This window comes from Gossypium hirsutum, chromosome D08 (assembly GCF_007990345.1).
Source record: "Gossypium hirsutum isolate 1008001.06 chromosome D08, Gossypium_hirsutum_v2.1, whole genome shotgun sequence".
Lineage (NCBI taxonomy): Eukaryota > Viridiplantae > Streptophyta > Magnoliopsida > Malvales > Malvaceae > Gossypium > Gossypium hirsutum.
Window position 1 is genome coordinate 17072669 of NC_053444.1, and position 13045 is coordinate 17085713.

The following is a 13045-nucleotide window of genomic DNA, read 5'->3' on the forward strand; positions in this document are numbered from 1 at the left end:
TCGTATCACTTTAATAAGCATTGGTGCATTATGCCAATCATTTCATTAACGCACCATAATCAACTTATTTGTAGTTATACACTTTTACATCATCACACATTTGTAGTCAACACATCATCAGCTCATTGTAACGCAATCATCGTTTGTACAATATAATACTTATGGCAAGCAACATGATAACTCAACTTTCAGTTATAGGTTAAATTGTCGTTTATATAAGTCTAAATACAACATTTTTAGCACACAACTTCAACAAAGAACATCCATTTAAAGTTGAGTTTTGGAACTCACCTGGATGTAGACTCCAATTCCTTCCACTAAGCTTTTCCCTTGCTTCACGAGCCTCCAGCATGCAAGATTTCCAATTTCCAAGACTAAATCCTTAGTCTCTCCTCTTCATGCACTAACATTCCTCAGTCTTTCTCTCTTCCATGGAAAACCAGAGAGAAAAGAAGAAGAATAGAAAAACAAAGGAATCCTCCATAAAAGAGTGCTTCTCCTATAAATATAGTCCCTCCGATCCTTTTCACTGGAATCAATTCACAACCACATGGAAAGCACCTTAATAATTTTGTCTCCCACTAAGAAATTGTCTAGTTCTTAACCAATGGGACCATGGTTGAAATCTAACTTTTCCTCAACCAGCCTGCTACTTGTTCTTATTTGCAAAAAGAACTTGCCAGATTAGCAAAATTTTCAATTTTGTACACCAACTCTTTTGCTTCATAGGACCTTACAAAACTGGATGTGATAGGAAATCTAATTTCTTAAAAAAGTAATAAGTAGAATGTACTATCTAAATCAAGTGCAAAATCAGAATATAGAGAGATGGAATTATCTATGTGTCAGATTACATGGTTACAACAATTATTGAACTTAGCTTTTGAGCATCATTGCTAAAAAAGCTATGGTGTGATAACGAAGTTGCTCTTCACATATCTTCCAATCCAGTATTTCACGAAAGGACCAAGCATATTAAAGTTGATTGTCATTTTATTCGTAAGAAGATTCAACAAAAACTTGTGTCAACAGGCTATGTCAAAATAGGAGATCAACGAGGAGATATTTTTACAAAAGCCTTGAACAGACCACAGATTGATTATATTTGTAACAAGTACTAGACAACTACAAACATGTGCTCCCTAATAGAGTAATAGACAACTATTATATTCCCTTATTCCCTATTCTATATTTCTTCTTATTTCATTATAGACATGAAAGATTTCCATCGATTTGTAATTCATAAAAAGAAAGAAGTAAAAAGTTTCACTACATTGAAACATAAGCTCAAAGAAAAACAAATTAGAAAAACACAGTATAAATGCTTGCCAACAGACAAGCTATACTGAGAAAATCGCCAAATCTTAAGAATACACGCCAGAAAGAACTCCGCCATGAATACCCATCATAACCAAAGCTCCTGCTCCTAAGGAAGACATCAGCCACCTGCAAACAAACACGTTGATTGGTGTGTGGTATCCGCTCGAAGAGTCCATCGCAAATCGTCTAACTCGTTTAAACCATTCATAATAGATGAGGAAGACAATTGAGTCAGTCAAGCCTCGAAGGAAAAAAGATCACAAGCCTCGAGCGAATCGATACACAAGATCTATGCGAGCAAGTCCTAACAGACTTTATTTATTGCATAGATACAAACATGATACAAACAGCAACAAATAGTTACATTTGGAAACAAAATCAGTGCATTTAATGAACAAACCAGTCCACAAAGAGCTCCCAAGAACCCAAGTCTAATAATCGGCATTTAGAACGCAAATCATCAGCACATTTTATTTAGTCATCTTGTTAATCACGTTTGTTGCATCTAAAACTGAAGAAGTAAGTAGTGCCACGGACAAAAAGTTCTGAAAGTGAGGCGAAAATCTCCAAGCCAACTCACTTTACATTCAAGATCTTAATTACAGATGCAGTTCCAATCCGATGCAGTGCAACAATGGAATCCCCATTTTGGCAGAGACCCTTTGTCTTGGCATGTTGAATAGCAAACTCCAATGCTTCCCCTGTTGTCTCTTCATGAGAAGCTCTTGCAGATCCAGCATATAAAACCGGAATCAAACCACGAAAGACTAAGCTGTGCCTTGCTGGAGTTTCATCACTGCATGACCAATCGAAAGAATCAGTCTTGATCTCAGGGACAACCACGGATAAAATGGGTATGCCAGGCCTGTACTTAGCCACCAATTTTGCGGTACTTCCTCCCCTGGTTAAGACCAAGATAAGAGCTGCTTTTGCTGAATTTGCTGTTCTAACAGCTGAAGAAGCCAGGCTTTCCAATGGACTCATTGGAACCGGTGAGTGTTCCATAATCCTTTTGAAGACATCTCCATAATCAAGTGTGCTTTCTGCTTGTACGCATATTTTGGCCATGGTTCGAACTGCAAGTTCCGGGTAAGCTCCAGCCGCAGTTTCACCACTTAACATCACACAGTCTGTACCATCAAGAACTGCATTGGCAACGTCAGTGGCCTCAGCCCTGGTTGGCCGGGGAGACTTTATCATGGATTCCAACATCTGTGTTGCAGTGACAACGGGTTTTCCTTGGATGTTGCACTTGTAAACCATCACTTTCTGTGCTAGAAATATCTTTTCAATTGGAATCTCCATTCCTAGGTCACCTCTCGCCACCATAAATGCATCTGAATTTGTAAGAATGTCATCAAAATTTGCCACCCCTTCTTGATTTTCAACCTGCCGCATCATTTTTAAGGAAATAACAACTGTCAGGAGAAATCACAATGACCTAGAAACTATTAACATGTCAACATGGGGTGAAACTACCGGACTGGTCCTTGTACTATAGGTTTAGTAGCTAATTAATTCCTTTATTATAAAAGTCACAGTTTATTCCCTATACATTTAATTTAGAAACAAAAAGGTAAAATTGTACATAGTAATAAGGTTAAACGTTAGAAAAAGCTAACTTATGTTTTAAAGCGAAGTGAAAAGAATTGAGTAATTTAGTCATTGTCATGTTTTAGGAAAAGCTGATTTTTGGGTTTTTTTTACCATCACTTTAAAACTTGATAATTCAACATTTTTTTCTACATTCAATATTATCACGTCTAAAATTTTACCTATTTGTTTCAAAATTAAATGTACATGGACTAGATTGCTCACTTATATAGTAGAGGGATTAATTTGTTCTTCAAAGGTTCAACCTGTAGTAAAGAAAATACCCATTATCTATGTCTACCAAATTAAAACCATTGAATTTCACTATTGGATGACTTCTCTCCTTCAGAATTTTCAGTTAGCATAAAGTTCCTACCTACAAGTTTCTAACAAAGTCGGGAAAAAGCAAATGAAATTTTTGATTCTGGCTCCTATTGTGATAAATTTAAAATATAAGTCAAATCTGAAACCATGCGTCAAACATACCTTCGACATTAGAATAATATTCTTAGCATGCTTTCCAAGTAGCTTACGAACCTCCACTAAATCCGAGCCTTTTCGAACAAAAGAAAGAGCAATCATGTCAATTTGGTTGGGAATTCCCCATTCCAATATATCTTCCTTGTCTTTGTCTGTCAGGGTTGGGAGGTCAACAATGACCCCTGGAAGATTAACATTCTTCCTCTCACCGAGAAGTGCAGAGTTCTCACAGCGACAGTGCACCAAACCCTTTTCTTTGTCACATGATAAGACTGTAAAAGAGATCGTCCCATCTGCACAAAGTATAACCATCCCTGGTTTGACATCTTCGGCCAACTTTTTATAACTCATACTGATCAGTTTTTCATCCCCCTTTATATCATAGTCAGTAGTTATGGTAATTTCTTGACCCTGTTTCAGCTGAACTTTTCCCTCCTTCAGAAAGCCAGTACGGATCTCAGGACCCTGGATGTTCACAGATGAAGAAACCCTTAGGATTCATCAGCTTTACCATGTTCTTGTGGTTCAGACAAATTTGAACAAGAAAAGAAAAGAAAAAAGAAAAGCGATGCTTTAGACAAGATTCTGGACGTTGGTTGTGTGTGAACACACGGAGCTGTCAGATATATATATATGTTCAAATGATAATTTATGTTACGTTTTATGAAGAATAGTTGCTCATAAGCGAATAGCATCAAATGAATTCTTACATTGCTGGTTCTAACACATTTAATCTTCATCATTAGAATCTAACCTTCTCGAAATTGGTTAATTTCATTGTAGACTTCAAGCATTCGAACTACAGCAGATATCATCCACTTCACCCTTAATTGGCTAATAAATGAGCCTAGTAATATAAATACACATTGGAATACAACAGCAAGAAACATTAAAAAAAAGGATAAAAAAAAAGAGAGCAATTGAGAACAATACCAATTCCATTTTGAAATTAAACTTTGTAATGACTAATCGCAGCTTAATTTATCCTACAAGCAAGGAAAGAGATTATGCAGTATATACACTCTATTACATAACTAAATTATGCTCTACTATGAGGATAGCACTCTTCTACTGCGTTTCCAAGCAAACTATTGAAGTATGTAGTCTTCGAAATCAAACTTTTTATACAATTCGTAAACTACCCATAACCTCAAACCCCTAAATTGGAGACTGGTTTATTAAAAGGAACGTGCAATCGGATCGAAGCTAGCAGAGAGACAAATATGAGATTTAAGAGCGGGAAAAGAGAAGGATTATTTGTGGAAATACCTTGGTATCGAGCATGACAGCGCACAAAACACCGGTATTGACCATGGCGGACCTGAGATTATCAAGAGTCTCCTGATGATAGGCATGAGATCCATGAGAGAAGTTAAAACGAGCGACGTTCATGCCGGCCATCAACAGCTTCTCGATCATAGGGACCGGTCTTGATGCTGGTCCCAAGGTGCATACGATCTTAGTCTTGGGCTTCTTCTCCGTAAATCCATGATGATTATTCATTTTCTAGGCAACAGATTTAGAAGAAGATGATGATGAGGTTTGTGAAAAGGTTGTTTGCTCACTGTGTTATTGGTTGTGTAAATAGGTAGAAGACAATCCACAAAACAGTTGAAAATTAATGAGAGAAACATGTTTGGGAACTGGGGTCACCACTTTATTTTTCTTTTAAAATTTTCTTTAGTGTACAATTAAACTAATAAGAAGATATCCAGCCAAAAGAAAACAACTGAGAGTCACGTGGCACATTATTGTTATACTTTTACCCTTCGGTTGCTCACTTCTCAGGAGTCACTCCTCCAGAAATTCCTCGCATACAACTCGCATCCACCCCTCGACTTTGTACACATGTATGCCTCGCTCATTAACAGTCACTACAGACAGCAACTGTCATGTCCAATTTGATGTATTGACAACATGTCCAATTGAACCTAGATAAACCATTTGGCCAATATGCTTTGGGCTCACTTATGAGAAGATAGCACATAATACCTTGAGATAATAGTTAAGAGTATATAAAAGTTTTTATCCCTCAAAAAAAGAGGGACACTCTCTCTCTCTCCCTTCTTTTCCTTCCTTGAATAACTCTATAACCACTATGATTGGATCACTATACACAACAAATCTTTGCCTTATCTTAAGCAAGGTGAACTGCCCTACATCACCCCCATCTCTACATTGTTTGATTTTAGTAACAACAATTTATGTGATGAGCATGAACCACCTCCGTCATAACATTTTTTTGATGACAAATCAGAAACTAACATCCCCACCGATCAAACTCAAGACCAAACTCACAACAGTAAAAAAACCTAGACAAATAGAAACTTTGGAAGTTATTGTTATGATCCACTACTACACTTAACCTTATCCATACCAACAATATTATGAACCTTACCCAAGTTATCAAAGCCAAGCTTATGCTACCTAAAAATTAAGTGTCAACTCCTAATAATTGTCAATACTGCAAGAACAATTCAAAGCTTTTCAAGAATTATTTTGGCAATCTTAGTAGTCCTAACAATGCCGAAAACAAACGTATTAACTATTGGAAAAAACCGGTTTGAAAACGATTTTCTTGCACAACAAAAATTTAAAAATTTGAAAATCAACTCAATTTGTGATATTTATAGCAATAAACTTTAACCGAATTTGTACCTGTATTTTTGGATAAGCGGATCCTTGATGTTTTCCAGCTTTCAACTAAACGATCTTCTTCGTTATTCTTGTACCATGAACTGCTTTGAGTGTGAGCTCGAACCAATTGAACTAAAACACAAAACTAGAAAAAGTTTTCTCTCATTTTGGGGTGAAAACGGAAATTCTCTCATATTTAATGGAAACTGGCAGAATTGTTATCCTGGAAAAATATATTTAAAAGTTAAGAATAAATTCTCTCTATTTTTTGGTAGAATAACAATCTCCCAAAAGTTTTGTGTATAGCTCTACCGGTGCCATCTATTTATAGGAAGAGAATGTAGAACCCTTGTAGAGCTATAGATGTTTATTTTAAATAGAAAAACAAGGGCGAATTAGAAAGGAGCAAACCAAACAACATTGCAACCCTAGTATAGGGCAGGATAAAGAAAATTAAGATAAGATTAAGTTAGCCAGTGCGCAGTGGGGCTTACAAGTAGCCTTATTGAAGAAAAGGCAATAAGTATGATATACTATTATGAGAGAAGTTACTCAGTAAAAAAGAGAACGGCGTGTTGGGAATACTACTGAGGATAGAGTGTTCAATTGAACCTTATCCTAAGGAGGACAATGAGAGTACATCTTAATAAGCTCTAAGAGTTCGGGATTTAAAAATGTGGTAGAGGGAAACAATGATTCATACCCAGAAGCATGTAGGTAAAGTGAGGCCAGGATATAACCTTGACCATGAACTTATGATATTAGCTATTGAACCACCAATAAAGAAAGGCGAAAGGCGTATGAGAACCTTCTAGATTAGGCACGATGTGAAAGTCTGAGTAAAATAAGAGGTAAAGTATTTTATTTTCTTTTAAGTTAGTACCTTAGCTAAGAAGGGGTGAGCTATGCATGGTAGTAACAAAGAATTTCACTAATTTCATATGAACTTACAAAGGTTTTAGCTTATGATTGCAAGATTCGTTAGACAAGGAACTCAAGGAAAGACTAAGCCAAATATCACTAGAGCAAGAATCAATGTATGTAGTGAGTCATGCACATAGGAAGGGGGTACTATGTGAGGCTAAGCCTTGGGGTCCATTAGGAATGGGGTAATTACGCAATCTTCTTAGAATTTGAAGTTGATACAATGAACTTTATTTAAAAATTTGTGTCTATATTATAAATATTTTTATTTAAATAGATCAGTAATAAAGTCTGGTTTTAAATTGGCGAGTTCTAAGTATGTTTAATAACCCGGTCCAATTGTGACACTCCATACTCAGATTCAGTGATCGGGTCGGGCAGGGGTGTTACATTTAACCTTTGATTACTTCTTAGGGTTGTTAAGCCTACGATTTAAGAACACGTAATTTACACCAACTAATTCTATAGTAAACACTGAATCCTCTGTTAATCACTCCCCATCCATTTTTTAATTACCCTAGGGGAATTAACTACTCATGGTATTCAAAATCTCAAACTCAATTGATATAAACATGTAAATAATATGAATAAATCGAAAGAGAAAAGAGATATAGAATAATCTTGATTTGTATCGATTAAGAGCAGAATAGTGAATCTCTCGATTGGGAAAACGAATCTTATCGCTTGCAAAGGAAAATAAACTGAATAACTTCGATTGAATAAAATAAATCTTAAATCAAAATCGATTCCAAGAGAAAAGAACAAAGCGGTTAAGAAAATAAAAGAAAACTAAATCTAAATCCTACTTGTAAACTACGAGGGCTTTTGGATGTGTCTAAGACGACTTAGTTACATCAAGCCCCTAAGATCTTATTTATAGAAGTGTTAACAACTCGAATTAGGTCTTTAGCATGTCATAGGTCTTTGTATAAGATTGATTGTGTAGAAAAAAATAGCCTCGAAAAGCTTGGGCTCCACGTTGGTCCTATGTTGCACAATACACAAGCCATGGCACGACACGACATGTAATTTATGGGATTCTGGTTCTGTTTCATACTTTAGCGGCTCGTGAAGCTTGTGCATCTCTCGCCGCAAGTCCCTACATCCATTGGGTCATAAATTCAGCATCTTGCACACCCAAATTAACATATTAGAACTACCAAAGGTCCGTGTCAGCCTAATAGGTCAATAGCACTCACAAAATGTGTTAAAAAAACTTATTTTACTAATATTTAATACTAACTACTAAATATTGAAAACGCAATAATAAATACTAAAATAACTAGAAAATAAGCTCTTTAAGTGCACAAGTATACTAAGGTAACTACTACATTTGATGACATGTCAATCAACGAGTAGCACACACAATCAATGAGACGGTAGAATTAGTACACGCAATCAATAAGACGGTAGAATTATGTCCATTTTTAGTTTAAATGTTGCGGCATGTATATTAAGGTACCTTAGTATACATAAGGTCTTGTTAAGTTCATAGTTGAATGGTAAACATAGTGATGGTTAAATTTGAATGTTTAGCATGGCTTGTAGTCCAAATGGTGCATAACTTTGCCTAGTTTAATGCTATGTGAATGATGATCTTACTCTTGAATGGTTTGGCATGTTAAGGTTTGCAATTGGACTATTTGAAATAGCTAGATCGGTTAATGGACTAGAGATGGTAAGTTGTGTAACACCCTCGCCTGTTTTTGTCACTAGATTAGGGTTATGGGATGCTATTGCACAAAACAGAATAGAATCATGCTATATCAATTCAAATTTCTCTAAATGATCATTAATTATTAAACATATAATCAAAAATTTTATTCATACAATTTTGGGGTTAAATCGTGCTTACGAAAGCTCTAAAAGTAATTCAGAACAAATCAGGGACTAATTTGAATCAATTCAGAAAAGTGTGGCAAAAAAATGTAAAACAAGAGTCACATGACCCTTGTCACCAAGCCATGTAACTAAATGTGGCCGTGTGGACCTAATTGTCACCTAAATCATACAAACCACATGATTGTGCCATCTACCTGTGTAAGGCACACAGTCGTGTGTTAGACCGTGTATCAGATGGCATGTACCTTTAAATACCCTATAAGGCAAGTTACGAAGCACCAACACTCACATACCCTATATGCACTTTATACCAATTGTTAAACCTAATCAAAATACACCAAAACATACCAAAAACATCATTTAAAACACCATTCTCAAGTGCCTAACTAATGTACCATTTTGGTACCATCACAACCAATTTAAAATATACAACCTAACCATCCTTACAAACATTTATAAACACCAATGTGCATTTTTACCATAAATACCATATAAGCTTTAACTTTTCTTCAACTAAAACATGCCTTAACTCTTGCCAAAGATTATCCATGCATAAATCTCAAACATACAATTACTTTGGTACACTTCAAAGCTTACCATATCGATGAAATCACTTAATACATAATTGTATACACCATAGCTATCAATTAACACATATATCAAGCATTTCGTTCAAGTTTGTTCATTTCCCAACTATCTCATAATCTAATACCAAGCATACCATTTCCAAACATGCTTTCATTAATTTACCATATATGCTTACCATAGTAACCATTAGGTACAACCTATTACCTGTCAACCATTAAAATACATTACAACTTTAACTTAGAACCTCAAAACCATCAACCTAAACTAACCTATATAAATGCCACAATATCGAAATAAAACAAGTCAAAATATATTGAGACTGAAGCTTGATAGTGTGAGCCTTAAAGTTGATTCGACTACCTAGTTTTGCAAAACATCAACTACAGAAAATAATAAATGAAACAAAGTAAGCTTATATAGCTTAGTAAGTTCATAAGTACTTAAACAAAACTCTTACCTCAATTTACAATTAAGTAATCCGATATAAATAATTTAATACAATTTCCTAACAAGACATTTACAACAACAAGGTGAGCATTTCACGTATCGATCGTATAATCTTTCAATCATTCAGCACGTCATTTTTGTATCATTCAATAGAAAAGATTCAACATATAAATCAGATTAAAAAATTGATCATGTTAATCCATATTTACAATCATATACCATTTCTTATAAACATATAACTCTGTCACCATATATCATAATTACAAAGTGAGTGTTTCATACATATAACTATAAACTTTCCAGTCATTGTGATATAGTTTGAAAACAAACTTTAAACACACATTCATCATTTATTTAATTTCATTAGTTAACATTTCAATAGTCGTATAAACACATCATTTCTAAGCAATTAGTTAACATTTCAATAGTCATATAAACACATCATTTCCAAGCAATTCAGGAAGTCAATACATATACTTTCTTTTAACAGATAACCTAATAAAATATAGCAAAATAATTTGGATACTTGGGTAGCTACACCACACTAAGGAGCATCATAGTGCTATTAGAGGCATCGTAGTGTAAATAGAGGAAACGAAGTGCAAACTCGTACAAGGGCGCATTCTAACCCTATTGGCATGCCAATTGTATCTAATTGTTTACTACATTCAAATGAGCATTAAAATAGAATTCGTAACACTTATCAATCTGGCCACTTCCTTGTTATCCATGCGCATACTGTAAACAAGTCACATTTATTCAGAAATTCATTATGAACTTACCAAATACAACCAACAAGCAAATTTGTTTACAAGGATGATTCTACCTTTTTTCTCTATTTTCCTCCATACGATTCAAACCTTAATCTATATAACAATTCATTTCACATTATAAGCTTTTAACACTTTAAACCATCTAGATTCATGAATATAATATCTTTTATTCATTGTGCACAATTTCCCTAAAGTTTTACATTTTATTTAATTTAGTTTCTAAAGCCGAAACTATTATATCTTTAAAAATCAAGCTTTGATTATCAATCCCATTGCAATTTCATCACTTTACAACCCTCTAAAAATATAATTTTTAGAAATTTCATGACAAAATTTACATTATTACAATTTGGTCATTATACACAAAACTAACAAAATTTACTTAACAAATTAGTCTTTAAACATATCTAAGCTTATAATCAAACTATTAAACATTAAAAGAAATCCAATTTCCATCAATGAAAACTTTAGAACTCTTTAACAATTTTGAAGACGGAGATACATATTAGCTGGACCTAGTTGCAACGATATCAAAAATATAAAATTTACGAAAAATGGATAATTGGAGGACTTACATGCAAGAACCCAAGTTTGGCGGAACCCTAGCTTCAACAATGGTGTTTGATGTTTGTATTTTCGGTAATGGAAGAAGACCATTTTTTTCATGTTTTAATATTTTTATTATAATTAAGCTTTAACTAAATTTAATATTATAAATAACAAATTTCACAAATAAACAACCACCAACCGTCCCACTTATTATAAAATTGCTTAAATTTCCATGCAAACCCTTGAAAAAACTATAATCCAAGCCTTTTATCAACCAAAATTCAATAATAATAATATTTTACTATTTTTACGATTTAGTCCTTTTACCATAATTAACTATCAAATCATTAAAAATTTTGGACCAAATCTCAACTCACTTATACTATAGCTCTGTAAATATTCAATAATAATCTTTATAGCGCAATTTATGAAAATGAAGTCTTAATACCTCATTTTCCAAAACCACTAACTTTTGGTACGCACCACTTGTACATTGACTAATTGACCAATTAATAAAATCTATTAAATAATTAATCACTATTATGCTATATTTAACTCATAAATATCAATTAAATATATCTGTGGACTCTTTCATCTGAATTGTGGTCCCAAAACCATTGTTTTTGACACCATTGAAAAATGGGTTGTTACAACTTGAATGTTAAGAACGATTCATAACTTAGTGTATGTTTTGGATAATTCATTCCAAGTTCGTTTAGTTGCTTTGTCCTTAAATTTGCATAATGAAACATGTTTGAGTTGGTAAGTGAAGTGTTTTGGATATGAATACTTGTTATGGAATAGAATGTACCTAAATGTTGAATGGTTGGAATGTATGTTATTGAATGATTGGTTTAGATGATTACATTGTAATATTCCAAAAATCGGAGGTTAGTAGAATCAGGTTTGTGAATCAAGAGAGAGTGCTCATGTCCTAATTTTTGAGATTATCTGTGCATTTTTAGGAAATAAATGAGATATTGATTTGTTGGTTAAGTGTTAGTGAAACGTTCCTTGAAACCTAAGTTCAAATTCCTTCTCTTGCACCATTTTTATTATTTTGTAAATTTTACATCCAACCATAGTATGTGGGATGCCTCATTTTTAAAATAAATAAGGAAAAATTATTTGAAAAATAAGGAAATAGCCTAGTGATTAATTGATAAATAGAAAAGCATGAAAAGTATATCAAGGTCCCAAGTTTCACTACACCAAAACAGACTTTTAGCGGCGCTTTTTAGGCCTTTAGCGGCGCTAAAAGAAAGCACCGCAAAAACTCCGCTATAGATCATGACCTTTAGCGACGCTTTTTCCGAAAATGCCGCTATAGATAAAGACTTTTAGCGACGCTTTCCCACAAACGCCGCTATAGATCAAGACATTTAACGGCGCTTTTCCACAAACGCTGCTATAGATTAGGACCTTTAGCGGCGCAACCACACAAAACGCCGCTATAGATCAAGACCTTTAGCGACGCTTTTTCACAAAATGCTGCTATAGAACAAGACTTTTAGCGACGTTTGTTCCACAAACGATGCTATAGATAAAGACCTTTAGCGGCGCTTTTTCCCACAAACGCCGCTATAGAACAAACCTTTAACGGCGCTTTTCACACAAACACAGCTAAAACGTATCTTTTAAAAAAAAATTATAAATAATATTTATTTCTATGATAAATATTATATTATGTTTTAAGGAAAAAATAAAAAATATTATTTAAATTAAAATTTCTACGAAAATTTTAACTTTAAAACTAAATATAAAAATTAATGAATTTAAATTTAGAATTTAAAATAATAAATTAATAACACAATTAAAATCCAAAAGTTAGAACTCTTAAGTAAAAATAAAAATTTAGAATCAAAACTAAAATAAATAATACATATGCAAGG

The 13045-nt window shown here is 33.8% G+C and overlaps 1 protein-coding gene across 1 annotated transcript; it reads right to left on the bottom strand.

Moving 5' to 3' along the window:
* Positions 1-1612: 1612 nt before the first annotated feature.
* LOC107954715 (pyruvate kinase, cytosolic isozyme) lies at positions 1613-5296 on the bottom strand. Its single transcript, XM_016890356.2, has 3 exons — positions 4663-5296; positions 3400-3858; positions 1613-2709 (listed from the first exon to the last, which is right to left on the bottom strand). Exons 1-3 carry the CDS (start codon positions 4894-4896, stop codon positions 1897-1899), a joined length of 1506 nt encoding a protein of 501 aa, XP_016745845.1. The 5' UTR covers positions 4897-5296; the 3' UTR covers positions 1613-1896.
* Between the last annotated feature and the right edge of the window lie 7749 nt (positions 5297-13045).